The sequence below is a fragment of the Spinacia oleracea genome, chromosome 6, assembly GCF_020520425.1.
Source record: "Spinacia oleracea cultivar Varoflay chromosome 6, BTI_SOV_V1, whole genome shotgun sequence".
Classification (NCBI taxonomy): domain Eukaryota; kingdom Viridiplantae; phylum Streptophyta; class Magnoliopsida; order Caryophyllales; family Amaranthaceae; genus Spinacia; species Spinacia oleracea.
Window position 1 is genome coordinate 120,805,648 of NC_079492.1, and position 26,034 is coordinate 120,831,681.

Genomic DNA, 26,034 nt, shown 5'->3' on the forward strand with positions numbered 1-26,034 from the left:
GTTAATGTCTTTGCTTTGATATATAGTAACAACTCATTCATATAAGTGGATTCCTTTCATTTGCCATAGAAGGTTACATGTCTCAGGACTCCACGAGAAATAATAAGTGCAATGCATGAGTAGTGAATAGTTTAATTAGATATGGCAATCGTGGCAAGGCGAAGTGAATGCACATAATACCTCTTGCCCACACCTACCTGAAATTTATATATCCATCACATATGATGAGTACAAATTCAATATGTTACATGTATACCAGACGAAATGAGTACAAGTCTACATATATGTATCCACTCTATTCTTCACCATACCACTACTTTAGTAGATACGGAGTATCCACTACCGGTCATTTGTATCGTCACTCATAATTACAAAAAATTATAAACACACGTTGACCATCTATACCTTTAGTTTAGTTTCTGAAGCGTGCGGAGTGGGAAACTAGGAAATTTGATGGAGTAGAAGAAAAACATGAGAGGACTACGCAAAATACAAAAAACACCAATTTGAATAGAAATAATTTGTTCACATTCCATTTATTCCACAAGTAAGACAATCCATACGTCAAAAATATTTCCAGTCTGGCCCCACTTGTTTTTGCTCAGCAAAATGACAGTAGTACTAGTGAGTCGTGACAACTCTCAACTACAATAATCCTTCCTTAACGTTTGACTCATTTGCCACCCTGTCACACTTCTCTCCTCTTTCAACAATAAAATTAAATTAATTTTAAATTTTAAATTTTAAAAAAAACAAAACCCCCGCAATATCTGATCCTTTAACAAAAAAGAAAAAAGAAAAAAGAAAAAGAAATGCAGAGTTACCGAGGAACCCACCACCTCTAGGCTCTAGCACCACCAAACCAGCGCCATGATCAACTGATTCAAATCCTTTCTCTCTCCTAGGGTTTTCCAATTCTCCTCTTCTTCTGCTCATTCTTCAATGGCGTCGAAGCCATGGCTACAGCCTGCTCCTTCGTACACCCAATTGGAGTCGTTTTGGGATTCTGACGAAGATGCGCCTGGTCCCCGCTGTGGTCACACCCTTACCGCCGTCGCCGCCAACAAATCTCAGGGCCCTCGTCTTATTCTATTCGGTGGAGCCACCGCTATTGAAGGCGGCGCTTCTTCTTCTGCTCCTGGCATCAGTTACTTTCCGACCTTTCTTGATTGATTTTTCATTTCTGTGTTAGATTTTGAATTGTTGGGTTGATTGATTGATTTGATTCGGTTTTTTTGTGTGATTAGGGTTGGCTGGGGTTACGAATTCTGTTCATTCTTATGATGTTCTCACTAAGAAATGGACCAGGTGTCTTTCTCTTCCTTACTTGTCAATTTCTCAATTTCTTGCTTTGGCATTTCTGAATTTCTGATTGTGGTTGGAAATTGTGAACAACAGGATTAGACCGGCAGGTGACCCGCCTTCTCCAAGGGCGGCTCACGCGGCTGCTGCCGTTGGAACTATGGTTGTGTTTCAGGTGAGTGTATTGTAAGACATTTTAATTCTTGTCCATTTGTGGATTTATTTGTTGTTTTTATTTGAATTTAGAACTTTTTTAGTATTGTTTGCCGAGGATGAATGAATGAATTGGTACTTGGTAGTGTTATTTATTGATGTGGGTGTTGTGCTTTGGAGTGGAGGGTAGGGTGGCATAGGACCTGCCGGGCATTCCACAGATGATCTATATGTGCTTGATTTGACCAACGACAAGTACAAATGGCATAGGTGAGTGGATTCTTTGGCATCAATTTACTTGTTTTGAAGTATATGATGACACGAGCTTTCATTTTGTGGATATTTAAGTGTCTTTTCTACTTAGTAAGTTAGTAGTGCATTTATCTTCTTTCTTTAACTATGTGTTTGCAGAGTAGTCGTCCAAGGTCAAGGACCTGGCCCTAGATATGGCCATGTAATGGACCTAGTTGCACAAAGATACCTCGTTACCGTCAGTGGCAATGATGGTTAGTTCTTTTATCTTATGTTTTCGTCTATGCATTCAACTTTCGATGTGAGGAATATTGTTATTGCTACAAGCCTACAAGACCAAGTAAAGACTTTGAAGGAACTGCATTGTTGCTCTTCATTTTATGTTCAGTTGTTATAGTGATGCAGTATTCTTGAACTAAGAAATTATATTTATGGAAATGAAACTAGTAACACAAAATTCAATTGTGGTTGCTAGTTTGCTACTTTTGCTAGAAGAAAAAAAAGGTACTTGTGATTTGGTGGATACTATTGATTATATTTTGTAATACACTCTTTATTCCTTAATCGGTTTATTGTAAAGGTTATTCCACACATTAAGGACTTGAAATAAAATTTGACAAGTAATATAGCAATGTTTTTGGTTAAAACAACAATATTACCCTACTATATTGAGATTTTCTTTGAACCTTACAATCGGCTTATTGTGAGTTTTTTTTCGATTTACGTGCTTAATCCTGCAAGCAACAACTCTCCTACACTACATTGTACAATGTGCAAGAAGTGCATAAAGCAGATTCAACTAATTGAGATGAGCATAAAGCAATTCTTTTTAGTCCAAAAGTAAAAAAACCCAATTAAACTTAACTCTATTGGAGATGAACGTATTGTTTTTATTTTTATTATTTTAAAGGAACCAGTAATGTTTGCGGTATTTTAAAATGACAAATGATATGGAGCAAGAAAATGTAGTTAAGTGAATGCATAGAATAGAATAGAATGGATGGAGTTATAGTTTATGTCTCTAATTGTCATATCACCCTTCTCTTTCACATATTAATGGAAGGACATAAAAAGTAAAATACTAAAATGCCATCTTCAAAAGGCCTTTTGAGTTTTGTGGGATTCTTGTTTTGGGATATATCAGGGTAAACCTTCCCTTTGTAATGTAGTTGGAGGTTTATTTGTTTCTTTGTTCGTTCGAAAATTTATATCGCTTACCCACGAGTAGTGCACAGTTATTTTTTGTCATTTATTCACACAACTACTGGGAATTTGCAATAAAGGAGTGAAATGGTGTCCTTAATACATCTTGATTTTGAAGAAACGTGTATTTAGTATATGGAAGAAGAATAGTATTGGAATATATGATACCATGTTATGCTTCTCATTTCTCATTAGTGCTGTGGACTTTCCATGCCTACCGGGGAAAGTGGTCGATGTGTTGTTATGTCAACAGTCAAGGTTTGTGGTGTGTAATGGTTGATCTTTTTTTTTCTTCGTACTTCAAACCAAGGTGGAAGGGGAAGGGGGCCCACTTGGGCTACTTTGTAAGGGGGAAAAACCACATTGTGAATAGGAGGTATTTGATGAAATAGGGAAGTATGAAGAACAAAAAAGAATGAAGAGAATAGTAGTTTACTAGGCTTGGAGGGTTTGGCCATTAAGATTATTTGTGGTGGCATGGTTTATTGGTTGAAGGCTATGGATTGACGGTGCAGGGAACGAAGTTGACCATGTCATGTGAGTTATCGCTTGTGAGGATTTTATCTTAGACTTTAAAACTAGTAATGAACTAAAGATTGTTCAATATGAAGGCTGATTTTGGACTATTGCTTGTGCTTTCGTGGTGATATTTTGTTAGGGGGTAAAGTAAGTTAGAGTTGAGCATCTCTTTCACTTCCTTGGTCGCAGTAAAACAATGCTCCATCTTAAGGGAAAAAGTCTCCACCACCATTTTCCTTAACCCTCCTTTACCTTTACCTTTATCGTCACTTCAATTTTCTCATTTTCCAAACAGTTTGAGTGCTCCCTTTATTACCATTTTCCATGGAAAAAAATTGCAGTCATTGCAGACGTAGCTGCGGTAATGGTTGTGATGTCACCGAAGTGGCTTGTAACAAATGAATGGAACGGATTGCGGCCAGCGTGGCGTAAAATTCACATTAATGAATTTCTTACATTGCATTTGCAATTTTCTAGTTTAAGAAGTATTACTTCAACATAATATGATCAAACCTATCATAATTTGATTGAGTTATGTATGTGGTGAATTAAAATTAATTTCACATGGATGCCCCCATCCCTTTATTAATAATTGACACAACCCATATACAATACCCAACTTGAATACCCTCGTCATGTTCTTTTTCTTTTTTTGGTGTGTAAATGTTTTTGTCGTGATGGTTGTTTTTCCCCTCTATTTTTCTTGGCCAATCTTGAGAAAGAAAGGATATTACGGGAAAAATGTTTTACGTGGTGAGTACCATTACGTAAAGGATGGCGTGGCAAAGATGTATTCTTCTCGTGGAACGGCAAGTTCTGAATCTGTTACTCTATGGTCATTATGTAGCTGAATGGTGGACTTTTAATTCCATTCCATTTTCACTTGTTAACTTTTGTTGTCGTAATCTGCTGGTGTTTTCTTCTGAGACCCTTATAATAATTTCTCTTTGTTTGTATAATAACATACAGCCAGCTAACCATGTATTTACTCTTCTGACTCTTGTTCCATGAAATGTGAAATTCCTGCTAATATTAACGGGTCACTAGCAAATCGATAGTTATATTATTTCAGATAGGGTTTCATGTGTCAGAAGCCATCTCCATTTTGGTCGTATAACCTCGTGATTTCCTGCTTGCTAAATGTGCTGACCCCTTGTGTGCGATCCTGCTTATCTAGTGTATAGTTTGTGGGTGTGCTATTGCCAATAATAATATCATCCATGTAGTAACATTTATTTCTCTCTTCAGGGAAAAGGGTTCTGTCAGATTCTTGGGTTTTGGATACTGCTCAAAAGCCATATGTTTGGCAGCGGCTTAATCCTGAAGGTGATAGACCGTCTGCTAGAATGTGAGTTTATTCTGTTTATGCTAGTTTTAGTGTTAATATTTATCTGCTTCTAGTAGTTGATATTAAAGGCTTGTTACATGACTTTGTAATCAAGGAGTTGAATTTATTTTAATGATGTGATAGTGAAAAAGAATTTGTTAGCTGACCTTCTGTCTCTATTTTGTGGACTGGTTCCTACATACTGAAATCCATACCCATTGTCTTGGGTGCTTGAAAGGTCAAAGGGCGATGCTTGTAGTTTGTGAGAAACTCGCTTTACTGTATTTGAATTGCCTTAATTATGGTTTGTTTTGCAGCTATTTTAATGTTTTCCATGGGCACTGCTTGGGTTAATATTTTCTTTTTAATTAGTGTTCCCGCTGTCTTCAGCTTTTCTATGATTAACTGTACGTGGGGGATCCAGGATATTTACTACAATGAAAAATAAATACTATAAAGCATAACAATTTTTTTACATAACACTGGAAGAATGCTAGACATAATAAGGTTTTGTTATCTCCTCTCTCTTTTATTTTTTTTATATATAATGACAAATATTGAAAGACTCCAAATGGGTGTTAGTGTGTCACCCGAGGGTAAAAGACAATATATTCATGCCCTTGAATTCAAACTTTCATGAAGCAATTTATCTATAAAATTAAGGAACAACAACTATTGCTCAGAAATACGTGCCGAGGGCCGAGGGGAGGCTACACCCTCAAACATTCTACGTTTTCCTTTGACATTCTTGCTCGAATTGAAACTTTTGCTTCTCAACAAAGCCACATAGGTCACCACCGTGATTTTTTATGTAGCTTTGTTGACTGATCCTCAATTGCTGCTAAAGGTCAATGACACTACAAATTTGGTTAGTTACAAGCATCATGGTCCCTGTTTTCCATCAGCAATATGAAAATCTCCAGAAGAATTTTTTTTCTCACAGAGAAATGATCTACAGTTCATGTACATTTCTAGTGCTTATTGACTGTAGAAATTATTGATGAGGCTTTTAGATTCCTCCATAAAACTCATCGCTGATGAACGCTCATTCAATTCAGTTAAAGCATAAGCAGTTGGCATCAAGTGGAGACCAGTAGTAGATAAAATATTACGCTGGGAGCCATTGCGTGGAATAGTGGGCCTTTTATTCTGGAAATTACTGTGGAACATTCGGGGGAAATTAGTAATAGTGGGAGAAGCTGTTTTTCCATCCTTTTCAGAGTACACATTAAAAATTGAACAAATTTGAGCACACATTAAAAACTGATATGAATTGAACCTCTCTCATATGAGGAGGAGAAAGAGGCGAACCTAGAACCGTCCACTGCCTTTCTAGGTTTTCCATTTTGCATCTTATTAGACTTAAACTCAACAAATTTGCAGATTTCTTAAACTACTCTTAGCTAATTCCATAAATTCTTGTCATCTATCCTACGATCTGTGCATCAATTTCCTTGATCATCTAAAGCTTTGAAATTTGTCCGCAGTGGCTCCTGTTTCAATTTTATTTTCAGCCCTTATTTGCCTCCTTTGTCTTTCCTTGAGGGAGGAATAGATTGTGGGAGATTATCAGTTTTCCCCTCAGCGTATTTGTTTTACCATGGTTTCTTCCATGGATGAAGAATCATAGATCGTATCTAAGTTGACAATGGCTGAGTATTTGTGTTTGCATCAATTAACCTCTTCTGGAATTCAGATCTGCTTTTTGACGTGGCTTTGATAGTGGTGGTTCTGGTTGGTGTGATTTGGTTGGGTGGCGGCGGCCGTGGGTGCATATGCAGGACGAAGATGAAATTATTACAGGATCATACATTGATAACCTCATTTTTGCATTTGTTGTTTTCCTTTTTGTTTCTCCCTCTGGCCAAAAAAGGTTTACACACTTTCCTTTTAAGACTCTCTCAAATTAGTTGACACACTTTACATTTAAGGATTGGAGTATTGGACCCACAGATTTTTTATATTATATCTTCATAAAGAAATGGTCCCTTTCTCTCACGTCAAAAGAAGAAAAAAAAATATACTTCTCCCTTCTAAGATAAAAAAATAGCGAACTTTCTCTTGGTACACCCACTTTTTCATAAAGTGATGCATATAATGACACTTAAAAACTCCTAAACTCTGTGCCATTTAATTTGTGTTAGGTATAAATGTTTCTGTGACAGGGAGTATTTTAAGTTTACTTGGATTACTTTAATTTTCAATTTTTTTTAATGAAATTTGGTTTTCAAGTTTTTGTATCAACTGCTCTGCTGGTCCTTGAGATGGGAAATCTTCTGCTTTGTTATATCTTTTCTCAGAAAATAATATTTGGTAAAAGTTGGGAAAGAAGTAGGAACGAAAATCTCTGTTAACATGTTGTGAAAAGCTTGCTTGTTATGTTCAGTCACCAATGGCTTGTCATTGGGTTCCATTAACAGTTGCTTGTCTAGATGTTTTTGAATCTGGTGCATGTTTTCCCTTTCATTCTTGACTTTATATTTTCTGCCGCGCTGCTTGTTTACTCATTCTTTTATGCAGAAAACCTAACTAAATATATTTGACAATATGTTTGCACAATGTGTAGGTATGCAACTGCAAGTGCTCGATCAGATGGCATGTTTTTGCTATGTGGTGGAAGAGACTCAACTGGCGCGGTATGTTGCTTCTGTTTTTGGGTAGTTGTACTCTCGACTACTTCCTTACCACTTGCACAGTGATGATATTCCTGAACTCCCCTGATTCATTCTGTCTCCTTTTCCCTTTGTATTTATGTTCTATTCATGCCTTGCTTTATAAAGAGTTTACGAATATCTCACATTTTGATTTTTTGTCTTATCTGTTACAATCACATCCACATAAAGTTTGTAGGTCTAGTTTTTCTTCCGATATATACCATAATTGCTTCTTTTTGTGGATGATGTGGCAGCTAAGACAAATGGGATCAATATTGAACTCTTTTCTAGTGAGTGTATGCCTTCTGTTTAGTGGTAGAAGTATAACGAGTATGTAAATGCATCCTTTATACATATCAAAGCTTGCTGAGGCATCAACCCGGGTGCAATACATCCTTGGATCATAAAAGCTTGCCAAAGCATCTACATTCTACACTGGTGCAATGAGAACAATGAGGTGTACTCATTGTTCCTAGCTTCATTCTTCTTTTCTTTATATTGGATGCTCCCCATATCGCTGGCCACTGTTAAAACATCATTCCTCAACCAAGTTTTTTAATGAATAATCACAAGCATTTTTGCCGAACACTCAGCCTCAAGCAAATGACTTGCATGTCTTTACTTGGTGCTGCGGATGTGGTGTCCCTTTCCTGTCCGGAGAAGTTTCCGCTTTTGAGAAACCTTTCATACATCCTTCAATTAACTCCTCGTTTTATCATATTGTGCACTGGGTTTTTCCAAGGATGACAATTGTGTGGTAAAAAGCCTTCATATAAACCATACAGATGCAAAAGTAAATGGATCATTAAGTAATAACTGATATAAAGTAATTGATGCAACAGGATTAGTTATGAACTTCAGAGAGATAGGGGGGAGGGAGGAGGCAGGAGGGGGGTGGGTGGGTGGGTTGGGGGTTTGGGGCGAGGGAGAGAGAGAGGCAGGGGGGATGGAGATGTATGATGGGTTCTCAAAAGCGGGAACTTCTCCAGACAGCAAAGGGCCACCACATCTGCAGTAGTGCAACACCAAGTAAAGGCATGCAAATCATTTGCTCATTTCTCATTGGGGGAGAGGGGGGGACTGGGGAGGGTGTAAGAAGAAGATTGATAATTTCTCATTGAGGGGGGTGGGTTGGGGGTTTGGGGAGAGGGAGAGAGAGAGGCAGGGGGGAGGGAGATGTATGATGGGTTCTCAAAAGCGGGAACTTCTCCAGACAGCAAAGGGCCACCACATCTGCAGTAGTGCAACACCAAGTAAAGGCATGCAAATCATTTGCTCATTTCTCATTGGGGGAGAGGGGGGGGGGGGACTGGGGAGGGTGTAAGAAGAAGATTTGATAATTTCTCATTGAGTATGCCAGAGGCTTTGTACACTTGTACAGCATTTATACTAACTGAAGAATGACAAAGCAATCATGTGCCCGTCATTACACTAGTTACAAAGTAAGGGCTATCTTAAGAATAAAGAAGACAAATATAATCTAATTCATGTTCAATATTCTAGGAGGATCCTGTGAATGAGCTGGCTTTGTAATGCAATTGAGGACTATGAGAAATGATTTAGTGTAGCTGCCTTATCAAGGTTCGTGCACTGTGCATAACTTCTGTACCGTCAGGCAAAATGGCAATGATAATTTCCAGTTCTCCCTCAAATTCAACAGTCATTGGTTGATCAAATTCAGTTTTACCTCATGTTGTAATGATTTTGTAGGCATGGAATTCATGTACATTCATTTGGCACTTTGTTACACATTGGTTATGTAAAGCTACTTTTATTCTGTTTCCAATTTCTTATAATTCTTATGAATAGATTTTAAAAGGCTTGCTTAATAGCAAACATATGTTATTGATTGAGTTTGTGCATCTACAGCCCCTTGCAGATGCTTATGGGCTGCTTATGCATAGAAATGGTCAATGGGAGTGGACTCTTGCGCCGGGTGTTTCTCCTTCTCCAAGGTATCAACATGCTGCGGTAAGTTTTGTGGTATAGCAGTTTATGAAAGCTGTTTGTTCAGCAAGTTGTAAGGTGTATGGTTCATGGGATTTGGAGGGTGGGATTAAAAAATATCAAAATAACATATATTCCATTTTTCCATGGGTTTGGGAATAATGTGGAATTTGGAATAGAGTTTATCTACTCCCTTTTCCCCGTTACTTGGGGCTTGGGGGGGAGGGGGGTTTCGTACTTGGTAATTAGATGGGAGTTGCATAACAAAACAAAATTGTCCATAAAGGAGGGTGAATGAAAAGGAGGGGAGATATTAATGAGGCTGACCTTAGTAAATACCAACTTTATACTCATTCTATTCCCACCATAACAAGGGGAAATGAGAGTTATTAGGTGAGTTTCCAACTTGGTTCGCCCCTGGTGTACTAGTGAGAAAATGATCTCAATGCATCCGGCTGCCTCAAGTAAAGCTTGAGGCGCTGCACAGCTGCCTCATCAACAATTGGTTATGATTATGAAGTTAAAGAGAAGAAGGGAGGAAAGTAAGTATGTAACCTTATACTTCCTCTGCTATTTTTTTTTTAACTTGCACCATTTGGGTTGGGCACAAAGATTAAGAAGAATTGTAAAGATCAAAATTGCCCATATGATAACAAACAAAAGAGAGGGAAAATGTTACTTAACAATGGTAAATGTCAAATGTGAGTAAGGGTAAAGTGGGTTTTAGTTTGTGAGCGCATCAAAAAGCATGTGAAAACATACCATCAAAGGAAATAGTGCAACTATTTTGCGACTTCCATAAAAGGAAAATGGTGCAAGTAAAAAAAAGGCGGAGGAAATATTAGTTACCTAACCTACCTTGAATTATATGAGATAGAGTGGCAATGGAAACCTTCACATATAAAAGAAAAGAAAATTTTAGGGCAAAGCCAAACTTCTTGATGGGGATTGTAATTTGAGAAGTCAAATTAAAGATTTTGATTTGCGGAGTAAGTTCATCTTTTACTTTCATCTTCTGTTCCTAGGTTTATGCTCTCCTTCCTTTCATTTTTTTTATATGAGCTACAACTCCCTCTCTCTCTCTCTCTCTCTTTATCTCTCCATCATTTTTGACATTTGATTGTGGCTTGGATGGTTGAAAGAAGGGATCTACATTTCTCCTTCTATATGGTGCTGCATTTTGATCTATTTTAATGAATTTTGTGTTTTTTTTTTTTGGGGTTTCGTTTGTGTGTTTTTTTTTTTTGGGGTTTCGTACCCTATTTATGCTCTTGACTTGTTGGTAGCTACATTAGCAAAATTTTATGCTCTACTGTATTTTATGGAATCATCGTGATGTAGTAGTGTCAATAATATTGGTATTATTTATTACTATGTTTCACAAAAGTGTTTTTTGACTGGGGAGTAATGTAAAACTAATTTATAAGAATTTTTGCATGAAAGCTGCTTTTGGGCACCTCACATTCGTTAGGCATGATCTTCTTCAGGTGACCTTGTGCCTTTTGAAAATAAAATTCCCTTCCTTCATTTCCCACTCCTCCAACTCCAAACCTTAAGTCTTAATTCGCGAAACTCTGAGTTGTTACATTAGTTCCAAGTAGTTCAGAGTTTACCAAGACATGTTTGTACCTAAAATTGTTGCTTCTTAGGTCTTTGTAGGTGCTAGATTGCATGTTACGGGTGGTGCTCTTAGGGGAGGACGAGCCATTGAAGGTGAAGCAGCTGTTGCAGGTAACGCCGGGACTTGTGTTTATCTATTTATATGTGTGAAACGGACTGTGAATAATAAATGGGTGTTATCTGCTTGCTTGATTTATACAAGTTTTGGACACTGCTGCTGGAGTATGGTTGGATAGGAGTGGGCTGGTAACTACTTCAAAGGCTAACAAGGGACAAACAGAAAATGATCCTTCCTTGGAGTTGATGCGTCGTTGTCGACATGCTTCTGCATCTGTTGGTGTTCGTATATACATGTACGGTGGTCTTAGAGGAGGTAAAGATGAATTTCATTGAAAAAGTTGATGTACACATGCTTACTATAATGTTCTTTAATCATCAAATGCAGATGCTTATCTTTAAGTGATTTTTGATATGCTGAAATTTCTAGTTAAATAATGAATTGCTTGAGATAATGTTGTTTCATTGGAAAATATTGAGCAACTGGCTTTGTGCAGAATTTCTCGGTCCTTATGAACTAGACGTGAGATGTCATGGTCTCTTGATCTATGTGAAAATTTGCTTGCTAAAGAAAATTTTATGCTTACTCGTGAATTAATTTAACCTAGTAGGCTGGCACCTTAAGTTCTGGATGATTTTTCCCTTGGTAACAAATGGATGAAGAGGAAGGACCTGGTTGCTTGATAATATTTTTTTGATAAAAGGGTAAAACATCCATGACTTCAAACTTTATAGGTTAAGATTACTGCTCCAGTACCTTTTAAGGCCTTTTTTTCAGTAAATTGCGAAGAGAACAAATTTGAGTAACTGCACGAATTTGGAAGCAGATGTATTGGCTGCCTTTTGTCATATCACTCCTTTTGTGTCATGTCTAAAAGAGAAGATGAATCCACAAAAGTTGAAACAACATCATGCAATGGGGACAATTATTCTGCTGTAAGCAGGTTGGGGGAACATGTACCTATTCTTTGTTTCAAATGACGCGAGTAAGAAGAAAGGTCCAACAGTGCAGAATAAATAGCCTTTTGCTCACTGATGGTGATTAGAATTTGATATCCCTGTTATTATTAATCTGGTTGGAGTTTTTGAGTGGGTTGTAGAAGCAAACACATCCTGCTCCTATTTTTATTATATTTCCCTTGCTTTTCCCCAAAGATCTCACAACCTCTTTAAGGTGCGCTTGGAAATTAGAAAACCAACAGAATTTGTAGGGTTAAACTTCCTCTTGCAAGCTTTCAAGTTCATTTTTTTAGGTTTGCATAGCTGCCTTGGCTGGAGTCAAAATTTTGGGTCTAAGTGGACTTGATATTTTCTGCAGATTAATCTCTTTGTCATGGTATGAAGGCATGAGGTTATTTTGTCCTTAGCTTTCCTTTTCTATATGGGTGGGTGTCTTTCAAATTATTTTCTATTACATGTTAATGAGTTATATAAAAAAGATACGTCAGCGATTTGTTCTTGGCCCCTTTCTTGTTTTAACTGTCACGAATGAGTTAATGAGGGCTTTCGAATATGAGGTACTGTGTTTTATATACTAAAGCAGGGTACCAAGGTACCAATTCTAAGTTCGCGAGGTACAAAGACAAGAGTTAGAATCTCAAAGTAATAGGTTAAGCATAAGTAAACCACATGTATGGAGTATGGATTTAGTACCAACAAAGATAAGGACCATAGTGTGGTAACACTGAATGAGAGGGATTTATCATACAGGGGTTGTTGACTTGTTGTATAGATAGATTTGTTCAAGATAATAACGCTTGTTGGTGTAAAATTGACTGGAGCTGTGGGAGAATTATGCGGTCATAATTTTCCTTTTAAGAGTGAAGTATTTTATAGGATTTATATTAGACCCGTTGTATTATACAAATAATATGTTGCCACTTTGGGATTTCAAGAAAAAAAAACTAAGGTGAGTGTATCAGTGAGGCGTATGCGAAAAGAGATTTGTGGTAACGAGGAATGACAGTTCACAGTGGTAAGATTTGCATGGAAAATGAGTTGATGTAGTTGAGGACGATATTAAGAGTGAACCAACTACGTTGTTTTGGCATGTTCGTTTTGAGGTGGACGCTCAGGTGCGGGGGAATGGAACACTGGAATAATGGGTATCTAAACGAAGTCAATGGAGACTGAGGATGACATGAATTGGGGTTGAAGGAGTAAACAAGGGCATTAAGGCTTCGGGCTCCAAGAGCACATGATGTTCTATAGAAAAGAGGGTAGGAAACTAGGAATTGTTTTAAGGGAGGGGAAGGTTTGCTGCTTGTCAATGACAGGGTAAATGTGAGTGGGGGCTCGTGGTGTTGTGGACGGGTAGGGACAAGGTGGCAGGGTGTTTACTGTTTTTTGAAGACTCCTTACTCCACTTCTCTTCTTTTGTTATCCTTCTATGGAATTGTTAATTCAGGTAACACTAACTGTTGCCAGGAGTTCTACAAATGGGTCCGACGATATTAAACATTTCAACTTTATACAGATAATGTAACGGTTTTAGAATGATATGCCCTAATTTAAATGCTGCCTGACTTCAGCAGAGTTTCACACGAAGAACGAAGTTTCCATATGTTTTGGCTGAGAGCTGCGTTGCTACAAATTTTGTCTCTTAGATTGAATTATGGGTTCACACCTTTCTTTTCTCCTCATCTTCTCGCGCCTTATTTTCTTTTGGACGGTCTTTACAATTCCTCAGTCCTCACGTACAAAAATATTGTACTTGCAGTCTTAACTGCAGCAACATTCACAGTTGTGGAAGTGGCGTCTTACAGGTGTCATGCACTTCACCACTTGAATTGACAAATTAAAAAAGACTCTACTTCATCATCGCAATTCAAGTTTTAAGATGTATAAAGTATACTTGAAAATATTCTTTATTCAGCACCTTATCTTGTTATATTATATATGAAGAAATCAAGGTTCTAAACATTTATAATGACCTGAAGTATGAGTTTTAAGTTTTTACGGATTATCATGGTTGATGAATAAATGGTCTATGACGGATGTCGCAGTGTTAGTTTACCAGTGTTATAAAATGGCTATTTAGTGAATGGCTAGTTGAAAATCCAATGGCTTTATTGTAAGTGCACGACTTTGGTTTAATCAGCCGTTCAAGGGTTAGATGAGTGAATGAGTGATTTTCACATGATATCGATGATTTTATGAGTTACCTTTACGCTGAGGGGTGACTTTACTTGGGATATCGGATCATTATTACCAGAATAAATGGGGTTAGTTTGGTGGCTTTGTTGTACACACCTTTCTTATCTGAGAATTTGCAGTTATTTAATTCCTACTGCCTTTTTTGACCTTTTCACTGAAAGTTAGTTCCTTTTAAAATGAGTTTCTGTTTAACTGACGTACGTAGATTAAGGAGATATCAGTTATTTATTGTTTTCAAAACTGATTTGTGTTATTTTGTTGGTATAAAAACTGATAAGTGATAGTGCAATTATATTTTAAGTGAGAAATGTTGAGTAAGTAAAGATAGTTAAGTAGGCTCCTATTTTGGAATGGAGGACCATTCTGTATTGCATACTGCTTTTATTTCGGCTCGAGGGTGATTATATGAGCATGGTGTGGAATAATATCAATTTTCATGCAGATGTATTGTTAGATGACTTCCTGGTTGCAGAGAATACGGTGTCACAGTCTGATGATAATTCCCTACCACTGGCATCTGAGAGAGCCTCGAGCTTAACTGATCCACGAATTAATCTTAGTTTGACTATGCCCTCCGCTACACCTGTAACTGATGGAAGACATGAAAAAAACCTACCTGGTGGTGTGAGGTAAAAGTTGCTAGCTTGTCTTTAATAGTGTTTGTGTTGGATTCTTGCTCAATGTTCTTGAACTTCGAATTTTCTGTTTCCAGCATGGAAAAGAAATCTGTAGATAAACTTGTGGAGGCTTCTGCTGCTGAAGTTGAAGCAGTTAGAACGGTCTGGCAAGCTGCTCAGGCTGCATCTTCATCTCCCCCGGACGAATCACCTCTGTCGCAAGGCAGCTCACCTATCACAGATACTCTTTCAGATGGTAGTGATACTGATGGTGATGTTCGCCTCCATCCCAGAGCAGTATGTACTTTTACTTCACTGTGTTTTGATTGCCCTTTTGGTTTTCCAGTATTGAACTTATGGTTGGCACAGGTTGTAGTCGCGAAAGAAACTGTAGGGAACTTAGGTGGAATGGTGCGGCAATTATCACTTGATCAGTTTGAAAACGAGAGCAGGAGAATGATACCTGTTGCTGACCAATCAACTCTTGGCAAAAAATTCACGAGGTCCAAGTCTCCTCAGGGTTTGCATAAGAAAGTAGGTTTGACCAACAGATAATTTTTCTTATTTTCTTTATCAAGGACAAGAACAAATATGTCATTCATGATTCTCTTTTTCATTGCTCTTCTATTTTTGGCAGGTCATCTCTAATTTGCTCAGACCACGTAACTGGAAGCCTCCAGTGAATAGAAAATTTTTCTTAGATTCTTACGAAGTCGGTGAGATTTGCCATGCTGCAGAACAGATCTTTATGCATGAGCCAAGTGTTCTTCAGTTAAAAGCTCCAATCAAAGTGTTTGGTGACCTCCATGGACAGTTTGGAGATTTGATGCGGTTGTTTGATGAATATGGATTTCCTTCAACTGCTGGTGACATTACGTAAGTTAAAGGTTTTTTCTTTTGATTAGAAGTTACAGTTAATTTCGAGTAATTTTAACCTAGTAAAACTGAAGTGAGGAATTTTGATATAAACGAGCATTTCTTCCCTGTCCAATGCAAATTTGAGCATGTTTCCTTTTTGTTTGAATCATGTCTGAATTTATACAAAGTAGTTGCTGGATTATGCATGACAGTTGATGAACTTAACTGTTCTAGTGTTGATTTGCAATGCATCTTATAGGAAGGAGAATAGTAGAGGACTAGAGGTTATACAAAACTAAAATCATTGACTTCTGAGATCTGTATTCTTGTATTAATACCAAAAATGTTGATCAAGGTGCTTTTTGCCTTTGTTTCTCGTTGAGTGGTTATTTGTGTGGTTATTTTACTGACCCAAGAGGACCAGCCCTATGAGCTTCTGCTTTAAACTGGGCGTCCACCCAGCCTTGAAGTTGGTGAAGGTGAGAATTGTGTTCTCAACCTTAAGGTTGGAAAGTGCGAGCTCAACCATACAATTTGAAAGAATTTGCTAAAAGATATGTCCTTTAAGTTATTGATCTTTAGCCTTTGAATTTCATGTTTCTTTTAATGTTTGAATCCATTGTGAGCTAATTGGTAATGTGGTACATGATTATTGAGTATAGTTGGTCTACGTTATTGCTGCTTTAGATAATACGAGCTTGAAAGAGAAATGTGGAGCGTTCTTTGTTTTGGCGTGATTTGAGGACAATGTTGAGGTTGTGGTAGATAAAGCTCTTTAGTGATTTGTTTGAATTCAAGAATAAGATATGTACTATCCTCATAGATGAATAATGGATGGTTTGCCTCATAGGTTCGTACACCTCTCCCTTTTTACATTTCACTTTCAAGGGACAATTTTCAATATCTACTTCGAATAGAACTGATCCTGTGAACCTGACTTTTACTTTTAAGTTAACCTTTTGTAGTTGCATCAAATTTTTGACAAGGCAGTTAATAGATTGATGTTTTTCTGTTCCAGGTATATTGACTATCTGTTCTTAGGTGATTATGTTGATCGAGGGCAGCATAGCTTAGAGACTATTACGTTACTTCTTGCTCTGAAGGCATGCTCTCCACTTCTCTTGCTAGCTTGGTTTATTTTCAAAATCTTGTTGTGCACTACGGACTAACGAATTTGCAATAATGATTTATTTGAAGATTGAATATCCCGAAAGTGTTCACTTGATACGTGGGAATCATGAAGCTGCTGACATCAATGCACTCTTTGGGTTTCGTCTTGAATGCATTGAGAGAATGGTAGGGTTGATTTTATTCTATCTGACCAAAATAAAGTTCTGCATTAATATTTTGGATGTCCTATAAAGGTTCCACATTCTTCTTCAAAATTGTGATGTTAATTAACCATTCTCAAATATGTTCCTTCAACTATTGATTGTTTGGCATACTATACAATTTTAACAGAGGCAAATTTTAACAAGTCCCGAAAATGTGTAACTGTAACTTATTTTGGGACGGAAAACGCTCTACCATAGTATTTTAGATTTGTTCTAACATTGCAAATAATGACAGGGAGAGAATGATGGGATATGGGCATGGACACGGTTCAATCAACTCTTCAACTATCTTCCACTCGCTGCCCTTATTGAGAAGAAAATTATCTGTATGCATGGCGGCATTGGTAGATCAATTCAAGCGGTGGAGCAAATAGAAAAACTTGAGAGGCCCATAACAATGGATGCCGGATCTATAGTTCTAATGGATTTGTTGTGGTATACAGTTTGACGCATTATCTCTATTTTTTTTCCTGCTGTTTTTTGCCAATGCCTCACAAGATTCTTTTATGCAGGTCTGATCCCACGGAAAATGATAGTATAGAAGGTCTGAGACCAAATGCTAGAGGTCCCGGTTTAGTTACATTTGGGGTATGTATTATGCAAGCTACATTTCACATAATTGACTGTCGTGTCGTCATGTTTAAAACATAATTTTGCCATTAAACTAGCTTTTTGGCCCGTGCGATGCACATGCGGAAAAATATTGTCTCATTATCATATGCCTATTTTATGGGAAAAATGAAGAGTTTAAGAAGGAAGAAGGGGTGCACATTGAAATATACTCATAAGTCATAAAACTACTTGTATCAAGTAAGGGGGAATTTGAAAGAAATAACATCATATGCATTTGTTGAATTATTGACAAGTCATGAAGTCGATATATTTTTTGTAAAAATTAAAAAATTTAAAAGGAAAAAAAATGGAAAAATCAAAGGGCTGGAGGGGACACATGGTGCAGTGATTTGTGTTTTTAAATACTAGATATAGATATAGATTATGGATATTACAATATTGTTTGGAATTTGGAAAAAAAATAATGTAAAAAGGAAAGAATATGGAAGATCAAAGGGGAAAGGACACCGGACACATGGCGCTAGTGGTTTGACTTTTAAAATACTAGATATAGACCAAGTATAGATACACAATTACTCTCCGAGGACTCCTTTTCTTTTTTTGAGTATCTGCAATACTTGAAGTGCTGGAGTCAAGTTATGTGCTACTAGCTACATGGTGTCTTCGCTGTCATTAGATACTTTAGTGGAATCCATCTTGTTTACACCAATGAGAAATCTTTAGCAAACCTAAGGTTTTCGTTTGTGTTGGTACACTACGACAATCTCTATTTTTTTTCCTTTTTGGTGTAGAGAGATAGAGAGCCACATAGGCTAGGGTTGTAGACACGATTTGATCGTAGGTCTTGTCACTCTTGTGTAGGATAAATATAGTCCATCTTATTCATTCTCTGTGGTTGTCCCCTAAGTGGTAGCAGCACAACCTGCTGATATCTATTTTATTTTTTCTTATGTGACCCCCCCACAAAAAAAGAAAAAAAGTTGGCTCGTTGAGTTCTTCTCTATTTTCCTTTGTTGTCCCAGTCTTCTTCTTTCATCAGTCAAAGTTCCAGAGTCGCATAATACATCTTTGAACAAATTTGGCTCTACATGTAGGGCTAATATAGCTGATAATTTGGAGGGTGGGAAGTGGCAAATTGCTTTGACAACTTATGATCATGATATCCCTTTTAACTTATCGTTGGAGCTGGTTCTTTATTTTTATTCTCCAATGTGCAATTGACGAATATCACCATCTTATTTTCCGAGCAAAGTGTCTTCAGAGTGAAATTCTCAGAAGAAAATGGGACCAGAATGATGAGGTTTTGCTGGTGATTACATTCTTTACTTAAGATGTGTTTACATAAATTTACTACAGTAGTTTTTACTTTACTCAGTTTTCTTTTTAGAAAATTTATCAAGTAACCAGTAATCAGTCCTGTCTTAAAAAGAGAGAATAAGGGATCTAAATGTTTTGTTCTGTTTAGAAATAAAATTATGAGACACTTTTATCTTTTATAGCCTTTGAAATTTATTAGGTAAACAAGGTGAATGTTTTTGTAAATTACTAGTTTACTAACCCCTTTCCTTAGTGTTCTTGACGCTTATTATTTGCACAAGAATTAAGAAAATAAGAAAGAGAGAGAAAAACTGGGGTTGCAACTTGCAAGTGGCAAAAATAAGCATGTGGGAAGAAGTGTGCCCTATTGTGTAGGGTAAAAGGGTAAAAGTCACTGCCAAAAATGGAATAAAGTAAAACTGTAAATAACAAAAAGGAACCGGACTAAGGTGGAAAGCGTAAAGAACAAAATGGAGCGGAGGTAGTACATCAATGGAAATCTGGGATAGAGAAGGGTCTTAGGCTATCAGGTATTGAGGAAAAGTTGAGTTGACGATGGTGGTTTTGATTGTAGTGGGTGAATAGGGGGGGGGGGGGGGAGATCGTAGATATGATGAAGAGATTGATGAGTTATATGTCAGGGATGGTTGGCATATTCTGTTTTGTACAAAGCAATATGATTAATGCATCTTTACGGTGAGGTGTACAAGTACATGCCTGAATTTACAAGAGCACCCTTTATAGAAATGGCATATTGGTAAGTCTTATCATAAACAACATGTGATCGATCATACACATACCTCTTGCCTTGTAGAGAGTGATATTCGAACCTCCCTTTTGTTCTCTCACTTGCTTTGCAACTACTCGATGATGTACTTCTTGTGTTTAACAACACTAAATTGAAGACATTAAAATAGTATGCGTGACTATTAATTCCAGGCGGAGGTTGTAAAAAAAGAGTTATTGTCAGACTTAATTATGTACTTCTGCTATATTGAATATTATAATTCATTTGATTTATTGGGAACTAGTAGCTGGTTGGTCAAATATTCAAAATGTTGATTTGTGGTGTATGACGAGGTTTGGGTGAGTCCTTCGAATATACTGGAGCAGTTGCAGAAACCTTTTGAGAAGTTCAGTGGGGGAGAAAGCAGAATTTGCTTTGGTGAAATGCAGCAATGGTTAGTTTGTGGAGGACCTAACTAGAGAGAAGTTGACGAATTTGTGGTGATCTGTTGTAGGATGAAGTCACCTAGTTAGTTTCTTTTTAGGCTAGGTTCATATTGTTCTATGTGGGGGATATGAATGATTTGGGCTAATCTGTAGTTGCATTATTTTTGTTACGTTGTGACGACACCTTGTGTACTTTGGTCGAGTAAGTGTCAATAGAACATATTTTTCTATTAAAAAAAATACTCTCAAAAAAATTATGGTGTGACCACACAACTTGAAACAAGTTTTAGCCATCAAAAGTTGGTTGGGGGGGGGGGGGGGGGGGGGGGGTGAATTTCACATTGAGCTTAGATATGGGATACATTTTCTATTTCACTGTGGAGTGGATTGTGTAATATCTGACTTCCAAGCCTTTATGATGTTTGTATGCTTCTCTTCTCTTTCAACAGATGGAAAAGTTTTCTTATTTTATTTGTTACTAAAACAAATTGGTTCATTTACAGCCTGACCGAGTCACGGAGTTTTGCAAAAAGAACAAACTGCAGCTCATTATTAGGGCCCATGAGTGCGTGATGGATGGTTTTGAGCGATTTGCTCAAGGGCAGTTGATCACACTCTTCTCTGCTACGAACTATTGTGGTAACTACAATTATCAACCATCTTTTATAAACGTTTTCAAAATTATCCTGTTTCAGCTTTTTTCCTGATTATGAGTTGCTCCAGGGACTGCCAACAATGCTGGGGCAATATTGGTTATTGGACGTGGTTTGGTAGTGGTCCCAAAATTGATTCATCCCTTGCCACCTCCAATGCAATCACCGGAGACTTCTCCAGAACGTGCCATGGATGATACGTGGATGCAGGTATAGTCCACAAAACCCTTGGGAGTTTTCTCTCTTCTCAATTCTCTTTGCTTTGTACTGACATTGCTTCTTGGATGATTAGGAACTCAACATCCAAAGACCGCCAACTCCAACTAGAGGTCGGCCTCAGCCTGATCATGACCGTAATTCACTTGCTTATATCTGAAGTTGATTGTATGATTCACCAGCATTATGTGCCCTCTTAACACCGAGAGTCTTTAGTCGCCAAAACATCATATTACCAAGTCTTCGTGATATACCTTACAGTGTTGTGCTGTAAGCCTCATTTTAATTTAAGGTTTTTAGATAGTATAAACCTCATCCTCTGTACATGTAGCTTCAGTATTGTTGAAGAGTTAGTTCCATTTTTGTTAGTTTATGCATTAAGCCATAGATTCTCTGTTTTTGTAGAATTGTAGTGTAAAGCCAGGCCATAAGGAGATGCATCAGCAGTTGAGAGAAGCTTTCTATTTGAGCGTTTGTTTATTGTAAAATGAAATCAAATTTACATGTAATTAATTTATTAATTAAAAGTGTATTATTTGCAAATTGATGTGTGGGATTGAATCTGTTTTTTGTACCATATGAATATATACCATTACTAAGTATGGGGCTTGTTATATATGCCTTGCATTTATTTCATTTTGCATATCCTAATTGTTAGAGGCTCTCTTTCCGTTCTTGTCTGGAAGGTTCGATTCTCACCCCTTGCAAGAATCAGGTGGGATTCCCGATTCCCTCAACCTGTAACTTGCAAGGGACTTCTAATCTTTTAGGGAAAAAGAGATTTAAAAAGTTGCGTTGAATATTTTTAGTGTATCGCTATTCGACGCCCGCCCACGTTAAAATCGCCCTACTATTTATAGCGAAAGTATAGAACTACCCTCATATTTTTTACCCCTCCCTTTCATCTTTTTTACCCTTCTCACCTCACATCTCTCTCATCCCCCCCCCCCACCAATCTGGCTGCCGGAAAATCGCCGGAAAAATGAAATTCCGGCGAGAATTTTTTTACCCCTTTTATAATTCGCCGTAAAACTGATATTCATACCTGTTTCTTCATAATTCGCCGGAAAACTGAAATTCTGGAAAACGTTAGTATCTTCATAATCCGTATGAGAGTTGCGGCGGTGTTTATAGTCGAGGAAGTTGTCCCGAAAAATCGCTCCCGGAAAGCTCGTAAGCTTCAATGGAGGAGGTAAAAATGGTGTTTTTTTTTTTTTTATTCATTTCTGGCGCACAAGATTTGCACCGTTCACATGTACCTGGCGCACGAAATTTGCGCCAGTTCTATGAACCTGGCGCAAAATCTGTGCGCCAGGTCCATGGAACTGGCGCAAATTCCGTGCGCCAGGTCCATGGAACATATGCAAATTTCGTGCGCCAGGTAAGGATCGGAGATGGGGCGGCGTTGAGGGCGGCGGAGATGTTTATAGCCGGTAGGAGGAAGGGAGAGAGCAGAGAAGGAGAAGGCTCATGAAGGAGGGGGGGTGAATTTGAATTTAAAGGGTAGAATCGTACTTTAACGTAATAAATTATGGCGTTATTAACGGAACATGGCATCGAATAAAAATCCCCATATTTTACTTAATATTACTCCGTATGAAGTTGAGTTCAATGTGCAGAGTGATACAAATATACAATACATATTTCTGGTATAACAGAATGTTGACAATCAAATTGAAATGTCAGTGAAAATATCGTGAAATTTATTCTTTTGGATGGAAGATTGTGTAAAATTTTAGGCTTTCGTGACTCTTGAAAATTTCAACTTCACAAAAAATTGCATAATCAACGAAATTAGTAGTAGACTCTTGAGGAGTATAATCATGAATTGCATTGCATGACAATTTGCAATAACAATATTTACAAACAACTTTTGGTGCCAAATAAGTGATGTTACCACTTGCCATTTCACATCAAGCAAACACAATTTTTACCATCGAAGAATAAACAATGCTGGAGTAATAAAACATTCCACAAAATGTCATCGATAGCAGATATGTACAATGATAAATACTCCTAAAAACAGCTGATCGAGGTACCAGACACAAAATTGACACGACTCATCTGTCTATCTAGAAGTAACGGTAGCTCGTTATATAATATATTTGTAGCCCACACAAGTGACAGAAACAAAGTTTTCCAATAGCTGTTCTGAACAGTCACTGTCATGCCACTCTTGCAGTAGGAATGTTTCACAAAGTAACAGAGGCAATACGGCTTGAGATGGAAAACTATACAACAAACTCTTAACAAAAGGACACCAAAGCTAACGAACCGGAGGAAAGATGCGTGAGTAATTAGAAATTATAGTTCCCTGAATATACTTGTTTCGGTTATTAGGATCAAGAACCCAATTAATTTCACTCATATTTGGCATTTCGACATATGACAATGTAAATTCACCGGTCTTCTCAATCTTCCCTCTCTTGCCTGCCCTTAACACAAGATTTTTACGCTGGTAAGAAAATATGCCATTGGAGAGGTGCATGATATCACCTGTCTGGAAAGTATCACATTCCTGTCCCCAGAGCTGAAAATGAACTGCAGCAGTCTCATCTGCCACAAGTGCCAAACATGTCTTGTTTTGGCCTTCTGCAGATATCTTTCCTGTGTCCAAAAGTATGAATCTAGTGTCTATATTATTTGATGCAGCTGGTGTAATGTCCTTTAAGAACACCATCACAACAATGAGTTCCCTATCTGACCCACATAAACAAAACAATATGTTTAGATTTTTTTTACTTTAATAGCCATTCCGACAAAACAAATTCCAAAAATAACTAAATGTAAGTTTTTGTTCCTATATATACCACTTTTAATTACTCCCTTCTCAATCATAACCTCTATTGAGTAGTATCTTCCCTGCCTATAATTCTCTAATGCTCTTGTTGACCACCAGCTCAACCATCAGCATCGCCACTATCTCCCAATCACCGGGACTAACCATATTTTCTCCTCATCCCCCACCCCACCTTCTCCTCTATCACGAATTGTCAAATTCACCTCAATGCTAGGCCACAAAAAGAACCAAGAAATTTACTAGATTCACAAGTCCTTCAATTGCTTGATTAAAATTTGAACACTAGTAGCAACTGAAAGCCAAAAAGGGACGGACAAATTTTGAGTTATTGAGCAACACCAAGTCACAAATTGTGAAAAGAAGGTGACTAGACCAGATATGGAATGGAAACTCTAAAGAAAGAGAATTGAATAGAAGCTAAGAAAATCAAAATATTATGACAGTAAGAATGGCCGTAGTTTGTTCCACAACATACCACATTCCTCGTCATTTTTCTCAAGTATCCTTCCGCTTTAAGCAATATGCAATTTGTAATTATTCCCAAGTATTCTGTATTATAAATGTTACCATTGTTGCCGTTACAGTCACTAAACTTTCAATATATATATTTGCATTATCTTTAAACTCGAAGCAACCTAAATTCAAACAAGAAACTCTTAATTTCTCAAAAATCTATTTCCTTTTCCTCCTTTCCACCTTCTGATCGTACTTTTCAACATAAAAGATGATTCCACATAGTTTATCAAATTCTACATGGAGGGTTATTTTTTTAATTGTCAGTGGACGGCAATGACACACCACCCTTAAATGGTACTGAGGGTTTGCCACTGAGGGTCTCTAACAACAAACGCACAAATGGTACTCCAAAACTCTTATCAATCTCTCCTCTTGACCTCCGTCAAACACCCATAAGCCATACCAGCTCCCTTCCAAACCCCCAAACTCTCTGCAACTATACCTTCAGACAAAATACCCTAATATTATAACTCCATGTAGGGGGGAGGGGGATTTGCAGACACTCAACCTATGAACTTTCCTTTTGAAAGTAAGTCACAATTTGAATTAGATTAAACAATCCAATTCTGTCATTTTATTGGCAAACAGTTACAATGAAACAATTCCCAAGTTACCAAAAAATTTAAGTCAAGGTCAAGTCCTTTAAAATTTACCAAATTTTTATATACTTCGATTCTCAATTGGCATACAATACAATACAATGCCAATAACAATATCAATTCCAATTGACAAATCAGAAATGCACAATTAATTCGATTTCCCTCGAATTTGAAACCCTAATTTTGTAGTGTGTACAACAATCATCAATTATACACAACACCAACAAACTCCAAATCATGATTCATAAAGACCGGAACTTGATAAATTGAATAAGAATACCAACAAATTAGAGCAATTAACAAGCTCAAAAATGGTGGAATAATGATGAATATGAAGCATCAACAAGCAAAAGAGGAATAGATTATTTTAAATTCGATTTTGAAAAGTAGATTACTTGAATTCGAGAGAGGTGGAGGGCGAGTGGGCGCGGCGATGGTAGGGTGTCCAGTGGGAAGGGAGTCAGATGCTGGTCTTGAAGCGGTGGAGGAGGTTTGGGACTTCTCTCGCCGGCGGCGAGTAGATACAGAGACTCAGAGTGTGAGAGAGAGTGATGACTGACCACGTAAAACTTTGAAAATCTTTTCATTTTTTATTTTTATTTTTGTACTCCGTATTTACCTTCAACTACTCTGTAGTTTTTACTCCGTACTTTTTAGCCCATGCATTGCAGGAGGCACGAGTGCTTGGCATAAAAAATGGTCATGATTTTTTGGGTACTAAAAGACGGCATCAATAAAATACAAAAATATTGAAATAACAGTTAATAATGAATATAAAGGTTGATTAAAATTTATTCAATTTAAATTAGAATGTCAAACTAATATAAGAATGAAAAAACATAATGATTAATAAAAATATACGGAGTAATCATGAGAGGAAAATGGTTTTTTTTTTTTTTTTTTTTTTTTTTTTTTTTAGAGAAAACAAAAATAGAGATACAAAGGGAGGGAGACACGTGACATCGTGCATTTAAAGATTTTTAATATTCATTGGTGGTCACGACCTATGATGGATGTATAATGATATACTCCGTGTCATTTATTTTAAAGAAAATTCTCAATGTTAACCTAAGGTGGACAGTCGCGCGCTCCTCTCTCTCTCTCCCCTTTTTCTCTCTTCTCTCTCATCTTTTAGGGTTTCAGTTTTCTTTGCCGTTTAGGCCGGAAATAGTCTAATTTCTTCAGAAA

The 26,034-nt window shown here is 37.3% G+C and overlaps 2 protein-coding genes across 3 annotated transcripts; one reads left to right on the forward strand and one right to left on the reverse strand.

Moving 5' to 3' along the window:
- Window positions 1–743: 743 nt before the first annotated feature.
- On the forward strand, window positions 744–21,567 carry LOC110803961 (serine/threonine-protein phosphatase BSL1). 2 transcript variants are annotated; one of them, XM_022009511.2, is made up of 21 exons: window positions 744–1,147; window positions 1,248–1,308; window positions 1,399–1,477; window positions 1,646–1,725; window positions 1,867–1,961; window positions 4,678–4,777; window positions 7,323–7,392; window positions 9,280–9,381; window positions 11,007–11,088; window positions 11,180–11,350; window positions 14,633–14,819; window positions 14,903–15,104; window positions 15,177–15,341; window positions 15,445–15,683; window positions 16,684–16,768; window positions 16,863–16,961; window positions 17,235–17,434; window positions 17,512–17,587; window positions 20,566–20,701; window positions 20,786–20,925; window positions 21,008–21,567. In XM_022009511.2, exons 1-21 carry the CDS (start codon window positions 943–945, stop codon window positions 21,089–21,091), a joined length of 2,658 nt encoding a protein of 885 aa, XP_021865203.2. In that variant the 5' UTR covers window positions 744–942; the 3' UTR covers window positions 21,092–21,567. The 2 variants fall into 2 exon arrangements, with proteins under 2 accessions (XP_021865203.2, XP_056686798.1); XM_056830820.1 differs by lacking the exons at window positions 744–1,147; window positions 1,248–1,308 and having other exon boundaries at window positions 1,420–1,477; window positions 1,636–1,725.
- A 1,149-nt stretch (window positions 21,568–22,716) lies between these two features.
- On the reverse strand, window positions 22,717–25,445 carry LOC110803973 (uncharacterized). The gene is made up of 2 exons (XM_022009522.2): window positions 25,242–25,445; window positions 22,717–23,631 (listed from the first exon to the last, which is right to left on the reverse strand). Exon 2 carries the CDS (start codon window positions 23,609–23,611, stop codon window positions 23,198–23,200), a length of 414 nt encoding a protein of 137 aa, XP_021865214.1. The 5' UTR covers window positions 23,612–23,631; window positions 25,242–25,445; the 3' UTR covers window positions 22,717–23,197.
- Between the last annotated feature and the right edge of the window lie 589 nt (window positions 25,446–26,034).

What these genes read in the sequence shown, in the direction of transcription:
- LOC110803973 (XM_022009522.2), bottom strand. Translation starts at nt 23,611, where the DNA reads ATGGTGTTCTTAAAGGACATTACACCAGCTGCATCAAATAATATAGAC.
- LOC110803961 (XM_022009511.2), top strand. Translation starts at nt 943, where the DNA reads ATGGCGTCGAAGCCATGGCTACAGCCTGCTCCTTCGTACACCCAATTG. An exon ending in AGGTGAAGCAGCTGTTGCAG is followed by an intron (nt 11,089 to 11,179) that starts GTAACGCCGGGA and finishes GATTTATACAAG; the next exon opens with TTTTGGACACTGCTGCTGGA. An exon ending in TGGATGATACGTGGATGCAG is followed by an intron (nt 20,926 to 21,007) that starts GTATAGTCCACA and finishes TTGGATGATTAG; the next exon opens with GAACTCAACATCCAAAGACC.